General features: G+C 50.0%; 1 protein-coding gene across 6 annotated transcripts in view; it reads right to left on the bottom strand.

The window, feature by feature from the left end:
• Positions 1 to 5,772: 5,772 nt before the first annotated feature.
• CES5A (carboxylesterase 5A) overlaps positions 5,773 to 19,061 on the bottom strand; it is a 168,217-nt gene continuing 154,928 nt past the window's right edge. For 5 of the 6 annotated variants that reach the window (XM_080643733.1, XM_080643732.1, XM_080643735.1 and 2 more), the window contains 8 exons: positions 18,579 to 18,683; positions 16,726 to 16,830; positions 15,871 to 16,011; positions 14,296 to 14,364; positions 12,577 to 12,724; positions 8,877 to 9,026; positions 6,262 to 6,334; positions 5,773 to 6,180 (listed from right to left, as the gene is read on the bottom strand). In XM_080643733.1, coding sequence (XP_080499859.1) covers positions 5,928 to 6,180; positions 6,262 to 6,334; positions 8,877 to 9,026; positions 12,577 to 12,724; positions 14,296 to 14,364; positions 15,871 to 16,011; positions 16,726 to 16,830; positions 18,579 to 18,683 — 1,044 coding nt within the window. In that variant the 3' untranslated portion in view covers positions 5,773 to 5,927. The remainder of the gene's footprint in view (positions 6,181 to 6,261; positions 6,335 to 8,876; positions 9,027 to 12,576; positions 12,725 to 14,295; positions 14,365 to 15,870; positions 16,012 to 16,725; positions 16,831 to 18,578; positions 18,684 to 19,061) is intronic. The other variant, XM_080643734.1, reaches the window with a different exon arrangement.

The raw sequence follows: 19,061 nt of genomic DNA, 5'->3' as shown, positions 1-19,061 counted from the left end.
GTCCCTCAGCCTGGCCTACACCCTCTCTCAATCCGGGACTCCTCAAGGGATGTCGGAGAGCCAGTTTCGGCCCGATCCCACAGGCCAGCCTGAGGAACCCCACTGGTGCATGAATTCATGCACCAGGCCTCTAGCATAAGATATAATATTGTTACACTAATTTATATATTAACCTACATATCCCATTATACTCTATATCATTTCTTAGATGTATGTTATATTCCATTAAAGACTTAAAAATGTGTTCCAGGCCTTCAGAACATACTATCTAATGGAGAAGACAAGACTATTACAGAAACATTACTAAAGACTATGTAAGTATTAGAAATAGAATAGAACGCAAATAGTCAACTGTGTAATTATTCTGATCAGGACTCTAGTATATGTACTCACAGAAATCCTAGTTAAACTTACCTAAAGCAGATATTGAATGTATCGGCTCTTATACAGGAAAATTCCAGGAGGTATACAGAGCTTCAAGTGTAATTATAGAAAGGGGCCCAGAGAGATTAGATAGATGAGAGATGGATGGACGGGCAGCTAGATGGGTAGATGAATTCACGTTTTATCAATCTCCCCCCCCCCCCCCGCCCGAAAAGAAAGAAGTCTGTTTTCTGCAGGTCAAGGTTAAAAGCTACCCCTCTAAGCCTCCAAGGTATGCTCCAGCCACCTTGCCAAACGCAGCCACGCTGCCCACTGGGATCCCCTCCCCCCGGCCACCACTGAACATCCACGGCTGCTTCCACCACACCTTGTTGGCCTTTATCCTCTTATCCAACCATAAAGGCCCAACTTGAACTCTGACCCGTCCATGGAGAACAAGTCTCCTTGCCAACAAATTGCTTTGTACTGTGACAAATGTCCTTCCTTCCCAGGGAATAAAACGAACTCTTAACACAAACGTTTAGCAGAACACAAGGCTGAGCCGAATGGGTCCCTCTCGCTGTGGGAAGGAGGTCTGTCTTGTGTATGTGTTGTCCGGGGCAGCGCCAGGCAGGGCAGCTTCCTGGGTGCTTGGGTGAGCCCGCCTACCACCCTCTACCCAAGGGAAACCTTGACCTGCCGCCAGGGCCAGAGGCTGAGCGGGAGGAGAACTGGGCTTTGGGGTTGGGCAGAAAGGTCCAGAGTCCAAAGTGCCCTTGAGGGAGGAACAGGGCGCCACAGGGGAGGGGAGGCGGCGCCTGGATTCGATGGGGACTATGAACGTGAGGAAAGAAAACCACGCTGGCCCCACCTCTGCTCTCCTGCCAGTTCCTTCGGTCGGACTTTTCAGGTCAGAGAGCACCTTCTCACCTTCCAGGTGCTACGGGGGAAGGGACCAGGGTAAATGGTGGTGGTTTGTAATTGAACTGTTTTGACTTGTTCTTTTCCTTCCAAGTTCTCCACTCTCCATCCCATCACAACCACCGAGAAGCCTGGGAGGGAAGCCTTTTTTCCCCTTTTGTCATGCTGCCCCCTGCTGGCCATTAGGAAATTCACAGGCAAAAACATCTGGTTTGTTTCCGCAGTTTTGTTTGGGTTCGATTTAGTGATTCAGATCCAAGATTGTTTGGGAGGGGAAGAAAAGGATATTCTGTAAAAACCTACATGCTTAATTAGAAAGCCATTAAATATTTTGTTTTCTCAATGATGAGAAAGCAGAGGTGACTGTGAAATACACGTGTTGCCCATGAATAGGAAGTGACATGACCCTTTAGGGAAGTGAATTTGTAGAATATAAGAATAAGTTTAAAAGGGCCTGGCCTTTGACCCTGTGCCTCTCCTGTAAACCCAGGTGCCAGGAAGAAGTTTAACCAAAAGCACTCATTCTCAAAGTTGTTCGTCAAATGATGCCCACAAACGCCCAGGAGCCGGCTAGTGGCTAAAGAGACTGTGAAGTCGCCACAGCAGACAGATGTGCAGGCTGGTTTTTTTAAAGATCCTTCAGCACCTTGGAAGATGCATGTGACACAATATTAATCCTCAGCAGTTCTTTTTCAAATATACTTTTAAACATATTTTTATTGGTTTCAGAGAGGAAGAAAGAGGGAGAGAGAGAGAGAAAGAAACATCAAGGATGAGAGAGAGGCATTGATCAGCTGCCTCCCACATGCCCTGCACTGGGGATCAAGCCCGAAACCCGGGCATGTGCCCTGTTGGGGGATCGAACTATGACCTCATAGTTCATAGGTGGATGCTCAACCACGGATCCACAATCCTCAGCAGTTCTTGATCAGGGAGGTGCATTGAACGCCTCAAAACTGAAAATATGGATTTCCAGAAGCCAGCCGAGAAGATCCTGCTTCAGGTGACCTGGGGCATGGCCTGGGCACTGGAATTTTGGGAAAGCCCTCCAAGTCAGTCTCCTAATTATACCCCGATAGAAACCTCTGAATTAAAGGAAGAAATCAAGATGCCAGTGACATTTATATTTCAACTTCAATTCAGTGGTACATCTGACTGCACGTGGACGGGAACAAGCAGGGACATATGCTCTCTCTTGCAAGGCACCTACCAAAATTACAACCATATTTGAGGATGCGGGGACTGTGAGCAGTATAGAAATAATATGCGTGATGCCACTTAATAGGGTAGTATTTTAAAAATGGGTTGAGTGGTGTTTTCTAGCTGTTAGTTTCCTGAAATGCCAATGTAGAAATCAGCCTTCCGCAGCTGCAGAAGCAACTGAAGTTCCAGCTTGCTTGCCTATGGCTCAGCCCCTCTTTCTAGAGCCTTAAAGTGGCCGGAGCATCATGGATCCACCGCGCCCACAGTCAGCTAAGGTGGAGACAACCCAACAGCCAGGGGTCATGCGCTGAGAGAGGAGAGACAAGAGACTCTGGGCCTGGGTTTGCCCCGCTGCTGACTCCCTAAGGGATTTTTTAAAATATATTTTTATTGATTTCAGAGAGGAAGGGAGAGGGAGAGAGATAGTAACATCAATGATGAGAGAGAATCATTCACTGATCACCTGCCTCCTGCACGCCCCACCCTGGGGATCGAGCCCACAACCTGGGCATGTGCCCTGACGGGGATTGAAACCGTGACCTCCTGGTTCGTAAGTCGATGTTCAACCACTGGGCCACGCCGGCCTGGCTCACTAAGGGATTTTGGGGGGAATCCCTGCACCTTTCCAGATTATTGTAAAATGAGAGGACAGGGCCCCACACTTAAATACCTTCAGAGGCCAGGTAACATCAGTGAGTGAAAAAGGCAGGCACAGGCCTTGGGCGAGTCGTGGGGGCTGTGGAAAGCCGAGAGCTCATGCATTTGTCGTGGGGGTATCACCCTCAGGCCTGCGGACTGTGCCGTCAGGGTCCCTGAGAACAGCCGTGCAGGGCACCCGGGCGCTGCTTCAGAGGTGCTGCCACTCACATCGCAGGCTAGAGACCTCTGTCAGTGACCGTGTCCTGGAAGGTGTCTGTGGGGTCGTGAGGACAGAGTGACCGTGTCCTGGAAGGTGTCTGTGGGGTCGTGAGGACAGAGTGACCGTGTCCCGGAAGGTGTCTGCGGGGTCGTGAGGACAGAGTAACCGTGTCCTGGAAGGTGTCTGTGGGGTCGTGAGGACAGAGTGACCGTGTCCCGGAAGGTGTCTGCGGGGTCGTGAGGACAGAGTGACCGTGTCCTGGAAGGTGTCTGTGGGGTCGTGAGGACAGAGGGACCGTGTCCTGGAAGATGTCTGTGGGGTCGTGAGGACAGAGTGACCGTGTCCTGGAAGGTGTCTGTGGGGTCGTGAGGACAGAGTGACCGTGTCCTGGAAGGTGTCTGTGGGGTCGTGAGGACAGAGTGACCGTGTCCTGGAAGGTGTCTGTGGGGTCGTGAGGACAGAGTGACCGTGTCCTGGAAGGTGTCTGTGGGGTCGTGAGGACAGAGTGACCGTGTCCTGGAAGGTGTCTGTGGGGTCGTGAGGACAGAGTGACCGTGTCCCGGAAGGTGTCTGTGGGGTCGTGAGGACAGGATGCCTCTAATGTGCACAAAGGTGCTGTATGAGCTGTCAGAGGTCCTGGTGCCCATGTGAGAAAGCAGCTCCAATGTTGCTAGTTCTCTCTCTCTCTTTTCTGGAGAAACTAGAAACACGGCCAACATTGAAGTATGGTAGCAATCATCTCAGGTAGAAACTGCTGTTTGGGCTCTGTACTTACTTGTCTGCTAAAACAATAGGAAGTTATTTTGATTTTCTGAACTTATGTATGCTATCCCAATACGCCATGGATGATGGTTTGAATAGCCCATCGATTGTGATCTCACTGGTTACTGAAGCACATTCTTCTGGGACCCAGGACAGCTCAATTATCCCAAATTGTCTCAGTAGCTACAGATAACTGAGTTTCGGTTGACTCAGTCGTCCCGGAATCCGGACAGCACAATTGTTCTAAATTGCCCCGGTGGTCCCAGATAATGTGTTCCTGTTGATTCAGTGATTCGTAGATACTTTAGATAACTAACTTGCTCAATTTCGCTTCTGTAACTGAACCAGGTTCCTCATTCCAGACCCAAAGATGTAATCGATACCTTTGTGATATTCTGCCAATATAAGCCAGATGTGGCAAGCTGATCGGGGCTGCGAGGTCTGGAGCGCTTTTGCTCCCTCGTATGCCGCCGGCTTTTAATAAATGACTCCATAATTCAACTTCTTGAGGCGTCCTTTGTAAGGTGGGGGTACACTACAACACTTTAATGTGACAGTCCCCTGATTTAAAATTAGCTGGAAACTAATTCCAAAACCACGTTTTGACCTTATGTTCAAATTGTTCTCTTTAGAACAATTCTGGGGACCAGATTCAGACTATGAGTTGATGAACCAGATGAACCCTAAGTGACTGACATCTCAGGAACCCTCTTATTCTGTGTACCTCGTGTGTAATCTTGAAGCTATCACAGAGAAACATGAATTACCCTGGTCCATGAGATCAGGATATAACAGGGATGGTGTGAAAATAAGAAGTAAAAGAGCATCCTTAGAATGATGGTAGGCAGAATTCGCCCTGCCCATCTTCTGGTTAACTGCAATTCCTCCTTTTTAAAATTTTAAATGTTATGTTCCCAGAGACAGCTCCCTAAGACTTTAATTAAAGCAGGTTCCCCTTGTTATGCTTTCTTAAAACACCTCACTTCCGCTGAGTGAAATGAATAAACATACACGGTAAGGTAATCACTTGGGTGGATGTTGGCTCCCTGTCTGTCTGCTCACCAGTTGAGGGAGAGCATGTCTTTGCTCACCACTGTCTCCCAGTGGGGAAACGCTGGTACAGACCAGGCACCCAGTGTCGATTTCCTGAATGATCGATTCACCTCCACCCCATCAGGGAAACATCTCTTCCCCTTGGTGTCCTTGGCCTGATCTTGCTGCCTGGAGTGCGACTTCTGGGTTCCTGACCTTAGAGGGTGTCTGGTCTCCATTGCTGAGAAGGAGGCTGGCTGCCATGCCTCCCTCCCCCACCTCTCTCTGAGCCACAGGAGAACCCTGTTCAAGCCAGTGGTGGTCAAGGCATCCAAGCTCGGCTGTGGCTGCAACCTGCCTGGATGGGGGTTGGAAGACTCACAGTTCAGGTAACACAAGCAGACACCTTTTCTGATAGACAGTCTACTTCCTCTTGGGTGTTGTGTGTGTGTGTGTGTGTGTGTGTGTGTGTGTGTGTGTGTGGTGGGGGTAGTTTTTAGCCCAGATTTAAATTCTGTTCCCCACACATATTTCACATTCTGCTTTTATTTCATATGCATAACACGGTCATTATTATGCCAACTAAGAGGCCAGCCCCCGCCCCCCCCCCCCGCCCCCTGCAGATGTATGGAAGAAATCTGGTAGCCTTCAAGGCAAATTGCACTTTTTTGATGTTGCAAAGAATTCCCTAAGGATCAGCGAAAGCAGCTGATTCCGTAAAGTCGCTGAACAACAGAAAGAAGCCAACGATAGCGGGAGAAATGGCAGCAGGAGGAGAAAATCCAATTCACACAGAGATACCCGCTCCATGAGAAAAGGAGGAACAGAAAGGCAGAAGCAGAGAAAGGAAGATTACGGAGAAAAGAGGACCCAGGTGGCCCCCTCCAGAAGTGGCCATGATCAAGGGCAGGGTTTCCGTCCAAAACTCCACCTTCCGCGCTCTCAATCCCCGTCCCACACTCAGGTTCAAATCCAGCTGCAGGTAGTGCTCCTTCAGATCGTAGGCTGGCCACCGAGGCAGGCCAGCTCCGTTAGGATTCCTGGGAGAGCAGAAATGGGGGGGGGGGGATGAGCTTTTCATCCCCAAGCGCCGGCTGTGGGAGACCCCGAGGCGTACTTACCCCGTCCGAGCAAAGTTGGCCCAGTATCTCATCATCTTCCTGCTCAGCAGCTTCTCCTCCTCGGTGGCTCCTTCTGAGGGAGATAATCACAAAATCCGGCTCCCAGGACGGTGCAGAAGCCGAGGTGCCTCGCATTTGATGAATGCCTTTCACATCCCTCCTCCCGTTTTACTCATTTTGTTTTTGCAGATACTGAGGCTCAGGCCACCTGCGACTTGCCCGAGAAAGCATGGCCTCCAGGTAGTGAGGCTGAACACACATCTTCCCTGTGAACCAGTGCTCCTGAGGCTACAAGTGCCTTGGGGGACAGGGACCCTCGCTCTCTCCTCTAAGCCTTGCGTTTCGCTATTTGAAGGAGTAAAGCTCAAAGCATTATGTGCAAAGCACAAAACCTGAAGTGCAGAAAGAGTATCTAATAAAAATTAGTTTCCCTCCCATCTCTTCTCTCCACTGTTACCAGCCTGAGGCAGTGACTGATACCAGGTTCTTGGGCGCCCTCTGAAGGCCAACTAGGCATGTGCAAAGGTTAGGCGGACATATTTTTATACTCCTGGTAGCATAATGGACACGGATTCTGCATCTTCCTTTTTGCTGAAATTCTATCTAGGAGATAGTTCCACAGTGTCGCCTATAAAACTTCCACTTATTATCATTTATTGTTCTATAAAACAGTGTGTCCCCCCAAAAATGTATACATACTGTAATAGCTGATAGCTCAATTATGAAAATGAAATGTATTTTAATAAACACTGCCTCTATAAATATTCAAAGTGTGTGTATACATTTTTGGGACACCCTACATGTATGTTTATATGCAGTTATCCTATATAATAAAGAGCTAATATGCAAATGGTCATCACACCCTCACACCCTTGCGCCCTCACGCCCTCATGCTGGGGCTGGGGGACCTGAGGCCAGGCCGGGGGGCCCGAGGCTGCACTCCCCGCCCTGCAGGGCTTGACAGGGGTGGGGCAGGCCGGGTCTGGGTCTCGCACGATTTCAAGGCACACGCGGGTGGGCGGGGACTTGACTCTGGGTCCCGCGGTGTGCCCCAGACTCTGACAGGAGGGAGATTTTCATATACATTTTACTAATTTTCTTTCATCTCTGACACTTCTATTATAGAGAAAGGGCAAATAGTAATATTAAAATATTTCCTCTAATTAATTCCCTTTTAATATGCATGAATTTCGTGCACCGGGCCACCGGTATAAATATATAATTCCTGTATCCAATACTCTACTCAGGTATCTTTACATTATTTCTGGGTTTTTGCTAGTAAAACCAATGTGTTAGTGAGCAGGTTTATTTTTGCATGTGCGGAAGTATAATTGTGCGCACGCGCACGCACTCACACACACACACACACACACACACACACACACACACACACACACCAAAAAACCCCTAGAAGTCGAATTGCTAGGCTAAAGACCATATGCATTTCAGATTTTCGTCGACTTTTCCGTTAACATATGAGGTTGTCTGTTTCCCCACACCTGCCCCAATAATGACGGAAACTGTCTTGTTCTTCCCAACGGAAAACGATTCCTCAGTCAAGACAAGGCCTCAGTCCCCTTGTTGACGGTGAGGCTGAGTGGGTTTTCACGTTTAAAAGCCAGTCACACTTCCTCTCCCACAGACTGTCTGTTTCTATCCGTTACCCAGTTTCTTTTCTCATTGATCTTAGGAGCCCTTTAGAAAACTCGGAATTTAACCCTTGGACACATATGCCATTCTATTCTTTTCCGCGTGGAGAGTCTGTGTACCCATCAATAGTGCAGGCTCTGCAATGGCTGCTGTGTAATAATAAAAGTGTGCTTGTGAGAATTATTTCATTTCATCCCCGTGGCGACCTAGGAGGTGGTTGCTATGATGGCTGTGATGAGACGAGAATGAACAAACGAAGGGATGAATAAGCCGCAGCACACGCACACACTCCATAGAAGCAGCTCTGTGCTCATTGCCAGGAGGCCGGTGGGGACTGCCCAAGAGCCTGCCTTGCGCAACTGTCTAAAACCAAGTATTTTAGGGATAGTTTCTGGGTGCAGTTCCTGTCACTGTTTCTATTGATAACTTCCTCTGATTGGCACCAAACGGGTCATCAATTCAGGGATATACGAGGGAACCTCAGCAGTAACAGTCCACAAGCATTTACACCAGGTCACCGGGATCCAGGCCACTTGGGGCTGCGATGACGGACAAGGAGGTTCTGGCCTTTTAAAGCCCTGGGTGCTAGCCCCGCGGGGGTTCTGAAAAGGGCAGGGCGGGTGAGACCAGCAGTCAGAGAGATGGCAGAAAGCGGTTCTGATTTTTTAAAATTAGACTGTGACTGCCCCCAAGCGCCCGTCCCTCTAGGCTGTAGTACAACGAGAAACACTCATCCAGCAGACGGTGTTCGCATCGTGGTTTCTAAAAGCACCAAGGGAGGGTATGTCCCAGGGGAAGGTCACGTTTGTAAGCCATAGAGTAAACGAATAAATTAAAACTAGTCCTCCAGCGCTTGCATAGTGTTGGGGTGGGTGAGGGGCTTTGGCAAAGGCCTCCCCACCGTGTTCCTCCAAGGCCAGGAGAGCTCCCCCTCACGTCCCCCCCAAACCAGGCGGGTTCCTTACCGAACATGACGACATCCCCCTTCAGGAAGGCACCTCCGAAAACAAAGCGGATTTCATCCGTGTGATCGGCTTTGACGAAAGCCGGCTTGCTGTCCTTGAAGCAGTGGGGCCGGTGTTGAAACTCATAGAAGTACACAGGGGCGCCCGCGTCTGCAGCGATGGACAGAGAGCCCGTGGCAGCGCCCCTGCAGGGGGAGCGGGGCCGGTGCTGCCTCCCCGCCCGGCTCGCCCCCATTCCCAAACCTATGCTTGGGGGCAGCCCCCACACAAGAGGCGACTTGAACAAAGCTCCCTTCCCTCTCCCTTCCTGGAGACTAGCGTTTCCTGCCCCAGAGGCCCTCGCACCTGGTGACAAAGAGCTCCATGCCTGTCCAGGGCACGCTGCAAGGGCAAGGGTTCTGGTTTTCAAAAAAAGCCCTTCACAGGGACCCAACATCTACCTCCGTGACTTCCTCTCATCAACCCGGTTCAATGGCCTAACAGAGGCAATGGCCTAACGGGGGTCCTCAAACTACGGCCCGCGGGCCACATGCGGCCCGCCGAGGACATTTATCCGGCCTGCCGGGTGCCGCTGCCTGTCCTGCTTAGCAGCCAACGCGTCCCAGGCCCGCAGTGTGCATAGGAATTTGTTCATAGTTTTTTTTTTTAAACTATAGTCCGGCCCTCCAACGGTCTGGGGGACAGTGAACTGGCCCCCTGTTTAAAATGTTTGAGGACCCCTGCTCCAGAGTGTGCCACGGTGGGCTGCCAGGCCGAGCGTGGGGAGTGGACTGTCATCACGTCTCATCTCTCTGAGGGCCTGAGTCCTGGGGACCCCGCCCCTTGCCACATATGGGCCTGGAGTGGTTTCTCCCTGAAGGACCTTGTGACTAGGGTGGGTTCCTAGAGAATTTATTCGTGAATTCATTTGTTCCCTCAACGAATAATTTCTTTAAATATGCAAATTTTTTATTGATTTCAGAGATGGAGAGAGAGAGAGAGAGTGAGAGAGAGAGAGAGAGAGAGATGGAAACATCAATGATGAGAGAGAATCATTGATCAGCTACCTTCTGCAGGCCGCACACTGGGGATCAAGCCTGCATCCCAGGAATCAAACCGTGACCTCCTGGTTCATAGGTCAACGCTCAACCACTGAGCCACGCTGGCTGGGCAACAAATAATTTTGATATAGCCAGACACCTGGCAGCTTAGTGAGGGACAGTGAACTGGCCCCCTGCTTAAAAAGTTTGAGGACCCCTGGCTATGACAAACAGAACAAAGCTATCCCTGCTTCCAAGATGCTCCTGTGCACCCCACAGTCCTTCACCTCTCTTCTATGAAAGGCCTTTGTCCTGTAGCTTCCCCCTCTTTCTCTGAATCTTCTTTTTATTTTCCTCTACTGGATAAGGGTGATCATGCTTATGAAGTCTCCCATTAAAGCACCACCATCACTAATCATTAGGGAAATGCAAATCATAACGAGAATGATACTACGTCACAGCCATGGAAAGGATGACTATTATTTAAAACACACACACACACACACACACACACACACACACACACACACACACAGAATAACAAGTGCTGGGGAGGATGTGGAGAAACTGAAACCCTTGTGCATTGCTGGGAACCTAAAATGCTGCAGCTACTGTGGACAAAAAATGTGGTGGTTTCTCAAAAATGTGCAACATAGCATTACCATCGGATCCAGCAATCCCACCTCTGGACATGCACCCGAACTAATTGGAAGTAGGAACTTGAACAGGTATTTGTATATCAAGGCTCATGGAAGCATTATTCACAATAACCAAAAGGTAGAAATAACCCAAATGTCCATGGATGCTGAAGGGGTCATGGTACCGTGGAATACTGGTCAGCCTTAAAACGGAATGAAATTTGGCCTTAGTTGGTTTGGCTCAGTGGATAGAGCATCGGCCTGCAGACTGAAGGCACAAGGGCATATGCCTGGGTTGTGAGCTCATCCCCAGTAGGGGGCGTGCAGGAGGCAGCCAATCAATGATTCTCTCTCATCGTTGATGTTTCTCTCTCTCTCTCTCTCCCTCTCCCTTGCTCTCTGAAATCAATAAAAATATATTTTAAAAAAAGGAATGACATTCTTATACATGGGACAACCTGAGTAAATACCAAAGGCATTATGCTAAGTGAATTAAGCCAGATACAAAAGAAAAAATATTGTCTGATTTCCTTATATGAGGTAGCTAGAATAGTCCAAATTCATAGAGACAGAAGGAGTGAGGAGCCGCTGTGTCATGGGGACAGAGTTCCAGTTTAGGATGATGAAAAGTTCTGGAGGTGGATGGTGGTGATGGCTGCACAACAATGGGAATAAACTTCAATTTCACTGAACCATATGTTTAAAAATAGTTGAAATGCTAAATTTTTTTGTGATATGTATTTTGCCATAATTTTTTAAATGTTAAGAGTGTGCTGTTTAATTTCCAAATATTTGTTAATTTTCCAAATTTCCTTTTATTATATTGATTTCTAATTTCCTTTCGTTGTGGTTGGAAAAGACACGAGGGATGGTTTACATCTTTTTAAACTTATTGAGACTGTTCTGTGGTCCAATATATGTTTTCTCCCAGAGGATGCTCCACGTGCACTTGCGAAGAACGTGCCCTGACCTGTTGTTGTCCAAATCTTCTATTTCGCTGCCTATTTTTTGTAGAGTTGATCCAGTTACTATTAAAAGTGGGGTTGAAGTCTCCAACTATTGATGCAAAACTTTCTCCCTTCAATTCTGTCAGCTATTGCTTTATACATATTGGGGCTCTGTGGTAAGGAGCATGTGGATGGGTAATTGTTCTATCTTCTGGATGAATTCACTCTTCTATCTTTATATGATGCGCTTCTCTGTCTCTTTTAGTCTGTAACAATTCTCTGTGATAATTTCATCCTAAAGCCTCTTTTGTCTGACATGAAGATGGCCGTGCCCACTCTCTTTTGCATACTGCTTGCATAGAATATCTTTCCCATCCTTTCCCTAGCAACCTATTTGCATCTTTAGTTTTAAAGTGAGTCTCTTATAGGAAAGGAAAGGAGAATGGAAGGAAGAAAAGAAGGAAGGAGGGAAGGAGGGAAAAAGGGAAGGAGGGAAAGAAGGAGGGAGGGAGGGAAGGAAGGAGGGAAGGAGGGAAGGAGGAGAGGAAGGAAGGAAGGAGGGAGAGAAGGAAGGAGGGAGGGAAGGAAGGCAGGAGGGAAGGAAGGAGGGAGGGAAGGAAGGCGGGAGGGAAGGAAGGAGGGAAGGAGGGAAGGAAGGAAGGAGGGAAGGAAGGAGGGAGGGAGGGAAGGAGGGAAGGAAAGAAAGAAAAGAGGGAGGGACGAGTGGGTCTGTGTCCTCACATGTAATCTTCTCTTTCTGAATGCTCCAGCCCTCCTTATAGCTAAGACATTTCCAAACAGAAAGTAACCTGGAAGTTGGGCCCCAGAAAATCATGGGGAGGTGGGAGTTTTCTCCACGGCCCTGAAGAAGCAGAAGGAACACAAACAGTAAGAACTGATCAACATTCCTGAACTCTGAAAGGCAGGGCAACTACACAAGGTGGCCTTCAGGGTTATACCCCAGACACCCCTGAGAGGTCTCCCTCAGTGAGAGAACAGAGGGCTGAGCAGGGGGCCGGTCCGCAGGGACAGGCATTCCTGCCGCCACCAGCCTTGCTGTGCTGTGGCCCTGCAGGAGGGTGGCCCGGGCACTCACCTCTGTGACTTCGAGCCGTGATCAGCCCCGGGACCACAAAGAACACATCTCCAAGCAAGTCCAGAAAACTATTTCGTATTTCAAACATGGATTGCTCTTCATGTAAATACTCATCCGCCACGAAGTGTAAATGCTGGCTGGGGATGAGCTGCAAAAGATCACAGTCACAGGAGATCCAGGTCAGTGACAACAGCCCACACGGGGGTCATCTGCCTGTGCAGGCATGATTCTGAGCGCTCCACACGCACTGTCCCATGGAATCCACACAGCGAGCCTGTGGTGCAAATGATCAGAATCAGCCCCATTTCCCAGATGAGGGAACTGAGGCTTAGAGCGCTAAAGTGGTTGGCCCCATACTGGTGGAACCATGATTCTTTCACAAGACTATTTGCATCTAAATCCCATGCTCTTGCCCTAACCGGTTTGGCTCAGTGGATAGAGCATCGGCCTGCGGACTCAAGGGTCCCAGGTTCGGTTCCAGTCAAGGGCGTGTACCTTGGTTGCGGGCACATCCCCAGGAGGAGGTGTGCAGGAGGCAGCTGATCGATGTTTCTCTCTCATCCATGTTTCTAACTCTCTATCCCTCTCCCTTCTTCTCTGTAAAAAATCAATAAAATATATTTTTTAAAAATCCCGCGCTCTTAATCACGGTACACACACCTCTCAGAAATGTTTCAGAAACAGCCACCCCTGGGCAGAACCGGCTATGCCACTTGTGGGACCCAGTGCCAAGTGAAAATGCCTAATGACAAGTGAAAAATGGTTCCAAAATTACAAGAATTTCAAGATGGTGACAACAGGACATCCAACCACGTGTAGGACCCTTCTGAGCAAAAGGCCCTTTGGACCACACAGATCTCATGCCCTGAAGCCAGCCCTGCCCCCGGTACCAGCGCTGCCTCTGGGCCTTCGCTCACACTTTAGTCCCAGCTGGCATCACCAGGCAGCCACGACTCATCCAACATCCTGTCTAAGCCTCAGGACCCGAGGCATCCCTGCCTCCAGCCGGGACCACGCTGCAGACTCAGGGCCCTTTCTCAAATGGACATTGAATCATGTCGCTCTTCTGTTCCCAGCCCCTGGGGTGGAACTTTACATGCCTTCCATATGCTGCAGCCGACCCCTTCCCTGACCTCTTCACCCTGCTCTGCCCCTCCCTGGTTTTCTCGGTTCCGCCCGCTCCTCTCAGCCCTGCTCCTCCATTCGCCAGACAAACCTAACTCAAACTCCAAATCCCTCCCCTGAGCGAGCCAACTGCTCCCTCCTATGGGCACCACGGACAACACAGATACCATAGAGCCCTGGGCATCGCTCTGCCCTGATTTGGTGCAGCGATGCACGGAAGTGTCTCGTCGGGTCTGTCCATCCCAACAGCCTACAGGTTTCTCAAGTGCAGAGACATGCCTGCGTATCATTGCACCCCAATGTTAGGGAAGCGCGGGGCACGTGGATTCTCACTTAACACGTGATCAATGAATAAGTGGGTGAAACGAACCTGGCACAGAGCACACACTGACTACATGCTTATGGAAAGATGAAAGGGAGGAAGGAAAGGGGTCCGGTCCGACTCTCCATCCTCCTGCCGGGATGTCTGTGTGCAGGCAGGGAATGAACGAATGGTTGAAGAATGGCCCCTCAGTATTGCTAGAACCCTGGCGGGCATGCAGCGAATATGAGTCCCCGGTCCCAGGTGGGTTTTGGAATCCAGAACTTTCTTACCAGGATGGTGTGCAGCAGCTGCAGGGCAAGGGACTTGTTGGAGCCCTCGAGGATCTCAGGGAACTCCTTCTGTGGAGAGAAGCGGGGCGCCTGTGAGCACCTCAGGTCATCGGAAGGGAAGCTGGTCTCTGTGAGGGTGCAGGCGCCCGCCTTCCAGAGGGAAGGCTGGGAAAAGCAGTGACCCTGCCAGCCCCCGGGGGCCATGTGTAGAAGGACAGTTTCTCCTCTCATTTGATAAAAGGCAGCCAGCTGTTACACCTGTCGTCTTGTGGGGCCCCGTGGCTGCCCTGTGGAAAGGCCATGTTACGGGCTGTGTGTGTGTGTCTCCCACACATTCCTATGTTGAAGCCCTAAACCCTGGACCTCATCATGTGTCTATGTGTGAAGACAGGGTTTTAAAAGAGGTGATGAAGTTAAAATGAGGGTGCTAGCTGGGCCCTAATCCAATTTGACTGATGTCCTCATCAGAAGAGGGCATCTGTGCCCGGCCGGTGTGGCTCAGGGTTGAGCATTGACCTATGAACCAGGAGGTCACGGAGGCGTGCGGAAACCTGAATCCATATGACTTGCTCACTGTTGCCTGCTTGGGTTTTATAAGAGCTCAGAGCATACAGTACGTGCTCAGTTCATTCTTATGGGATGAACGAAAGGAGTCGATGATTTTGCAGCTTGCACCAGTGCACCAGCTTAGAGAGCATTCTTGGACATCCAAATGTAGACAGTGCCTGGGAAGGCACATGGGCATTCCTTAATTATTGTCAGCTGAACCCAGTGGCATCGGCAAGCCACGCCCTGGGAACACACCTTGCCAAAAGGGTAAGGGTGTTGTCAGCTTGACCTTCATTTCAGCCGGTGGTGTGGGGAAGTGGTTTTGATATCTAAATCCAGCCTAGCACCAGGAATGCTCAGGGCCTACTCAAGAATGCAAATAATCTCCTTTTGTCTTGACCTTTTGGTGAAACTTCCCGGTGTTTGGGATATAAAATAAACTCGCTGGATTGGCTCTGGGTCCCTGTCTCTCCATCAGAAGAGGACGGTGGTCCCACCCGGTCCCAGCTTTTTCCTTCTATCTCTGTGTCTTGTCTCTTTCTTTTATTTCTCAATCCCCAGCTGCCCCTCCTCAGGAACTGGACCCGCTCTCTAGCCACGCTGGACACGGAAAGAGAGAAATACCTACATCCGAATGCCAGAACATGAATGTGTAAAGGCCTCAAGTTTTCCGAACTGGCATGGATTTCAATACCTTCGAAGCAGGAACTGTGCTTGCTAGTATTTGAAACGAGCATTTGTGGTGTTTTGAACAGAGCTCAGACGGATCCCACTGTCTCTTAGTGTTTTATACAACAGTTGTTTCTTGCACTGTAAACCTAACGAGGAACAGGGTGGACTCCTGCTCTGGCTGACCCCAATCCCCAGTCACCTTCCTTCAGAGAGAGGAAGGACGATCGCTCTGTGCTCGGCGGATGGGTTCCATCCCTCACAACACGTGTGTCATCCGTGGGAGTGGCCGGCTGTGGGAGCAAACCCCTGCCCCTCTGTGGAGGGAGGGACAGGAGGCAGAGTTGGACTTCTTACCATGGGCAGCAGGAAGCCACACTCGTGGTTATTGACCCCGATGATAGAAGGAACCGAACGGAATGTTTTTTTAATCAGCAGTTCTAGAGGCTCGTCAGGAAAGAAAAAACCATCCACCATTCGCGTGAAAGACTTGGCTACCTGAAATGACAAAGGTCGGAAGCTGTCTCTGTTGGCAAAATCTGCTGGCCCCATACCCCGGCCTCCCTGAGCCAACCCACTCTGGCAAATGTGGTAGGAAAGGGAAATTAAGCCAGTCTTGGTCCATCCCCATACATCCGGCTGCCTGGGCAAGGGGTCAGCGTCTCTGTGCCTTAGTTTCCTCATCTGCAAATAAGGGATAACATAGTATCCACCTAAGAGAAACAGTAGCCTAGCCCAGTGGTTCTCTAAGCCTGCCTCCCAGCAGCACCTGCGTTACCTGCGAACTTGTTAGAAATGAAAATTCCCACTGAAGGAAGCTCTGGGAGTACAGTCCAGCCAACTTTTACCCTGCGGCTCAGCTGGCCCGGCTCAGTAGTTGAGCAATGACCTAGGAACCGGGAGGTCACGGTTCGATTCCCAGGCAGGGCACATGCCCAGGTTTCCGGGCTTGATCCCCCACTAGATGGCGTGCAGGAGGCAGCCGATCCATGATTCTCTCTCATCATTGCTATTTCTCTCTCTCTCTCTCTTCCTCTCCAAAATCAATAAAAGTATATATATTTTTAAAATGACCTACAGTCCACATTTTTACAGCCATTACCATGAACCCCCAGCCCCCATATCTTTCCAAGTCCCAAGTCAAAATCAATAAGAGCAGTCAGGTGTGTCCACCCTTCCATTCAAAGAGCAGCCCTGCCCCAGACCCTTCACCTGGCTGATGCTCAGCAGCTCCTGGGAGGACTTTGCCCTCAGGCACCGCAGCAGGGCCTCGGAGTCGTCCGCTCTGCAGCCGCAGATATTTGCAATCATCTGCAACTGTTGGCAGAGAAGGACCAGGTTAGAGCACAGTACGGACAGCCTCTGGGAAAATGGAACGTGGAAACAGTCCTCTGTCCAGCCCCAGGCTGGTCCTTCCTATACGACGTCCAGCCTGCTGGCCCTCCCCATTCTCATGTCCCTGTCATAGAATGGACACAGTGAGGGCAGGCTGGCCCGGGGTCATCCTTATGCCCTCGCTTGACCCTCCTTGTCATCTTTAGCAAGTGCAGGAGCTGGGAGTGGGGATCTGTCAGTCTGTGGCCATGGAATAGAGTCAGGATTCCTGGTCATGGCGGGACCTGTGATGTCACAGACCATTGACGTTGGCTCCATCGGCAGTAGGCTCCACAGAGCCCAGAAGCCCCACTCTGGGGTGCCACGTGGAGTCAGGAGCCCCCAAGGGAGAGGAGCAGCTTTGCATGGTCTGTTGAGGCCTGAGTCCAGCTCAGAGTCTCTGCTGGTCCGCTCTGCTCCAGCCTCACCCTCACCCCCAGGCTGGAATGCCCTGACGTCCTTTTTTTCTGTCTCACTCTTTAAGACCCAAGTCCCACCTTCTCTCGGATGTCCTTTCAGACACTGCAGTCCCTACAAATCCCCTCCTCCTCTGATCTCCCATCACCCCAAGGCTCCCACCTTCTCTACCCAGCCCTTTGCTAAACACCTTCTTGCCCTGTCACTGAACTTTCCACATGTGTAGAATGCATCTCTTGAAAGTAGTGGTCCTTAGTCTTGTGGGATCACAGATGCTCTGAGAATCCAATGAAAGCCCTCGTAAACGTTTGAGGACCACCTCCAAACATACCCATGGGTTGCGGGCTTGAAATCCTTATCACAAAATGCTCATAGTATATGCCTTCTCTACTTATAAACCCACAGGTCCCAACACAGAGCGGGGAAGCAATGGGCACTCCCTGTGTGTGTGGTGGGTGAATATATACACACCACACACACTGAAACTAGCCTGGGGTATATCACGTCACCAGAATCAATTTTCCGTCTGCAGTGACTGTATTTTTTGCAATATTATGACTCTGTTTTTGCTCTTGGCGTGTGCTGTTATCTTCTATAAGGTGTTTAAGAAAATGCTCCGCTAACATGAATAATACTCAGGAGATGGCTCTGTAGCCCATAGTTTAATTAATGAATCATTCAATGAATCAGCTCATTCGTGAACTCATTCCTCGAGCAAATGTTTAGAGTCACCTAACGTACACCAGACATTATGCTGGGACGTGGAAGAGACAGGGGCTTTGGTCTCCAGGTCCTTACTGTCTGGCAGAGTGCAAAGATGAGATGACAGATGACGAACATCTGGGACATACGCCTCTCCCCCCGCTCCCAATCTCCTGCCAGACAATATTAATAAGTCACAGTGTTATTTCCTACTGAGCTGGCAAGAGCATCAGGATCTTATCAGAGTCCTCTAGGTGGAATAGAGTAGGTACAGGGGACTAAGATATATATCACAAGCAAAGATTGATGGATACAATGTGAGAACTGTCACACACACACACACACACACACACACACACACACACGCACACGCACACATGCACACATGCACATCAGCAGCATTGCACTGTGCACCTGGACCCATTTCCTACGGAACCAGGCCTTCCATGGAGCAACATGTTTCGCCTCAAGTCCGTGTCAGATTCTCCGGTCATGGTCAGTAAGGCCAAGCACATGGTCTGCTAACACCCGACCAAGGAGAGGAAGCCGGAGAGGTGTTCACATATACCTACATCCTCATTCCTCTTTTCCTCCGGGGCCTTCAGGTAGGGGAGGATGGCCACCCCGCTCTCCATGATGGCTCTGTGGAATAAGTCATGGGCCAGCGGGGACAGAATCTGGAGAGAGAACACAGGAGACCCCGCAAAAGTTATCCGGGGGCTTCCCGCCCATCACACACCACCCACCTCTTCTGTAAGGAAAACTTCCCAGGAAGCCTGCTTTAGAGAGCTAACCTCAGAGAAGGAGAAGTCCTGGTTTGGGGGTTCGAGGACTAGTTGGGAAGGTTTGGGCAAGTTAAATAACCTCTCTGAGCCCCATGTTCCTTGTGAACTTTGAGGGTGAGCATTCTGGTGTGGGGGTGCTAGCCCCTTTACTTCCCGATGGGGCAACCTCAGGCAAGTTGTTGAATATTTCTAAGCATCTATTTACTCTATTATAAAACTGCAGTAAAAACTGAGCCCACTTGCCCTAACTGGTTTGGCTCAGTGGATAGA

This window comes from Plecotus auritus (genome assembly GCF_963455305.1).
Source record: "Plecotus auritus genome assembly, chromosome: 10".
NCBI lineage: Eukaryota > Metazoa > Chordata > Mammalia > Chiroptera > Vespertilionidae > Plecotus > Plecotus auritus.
This window is presented reverse-complemented; position numbering and strand designations above follow the sequence as displayed.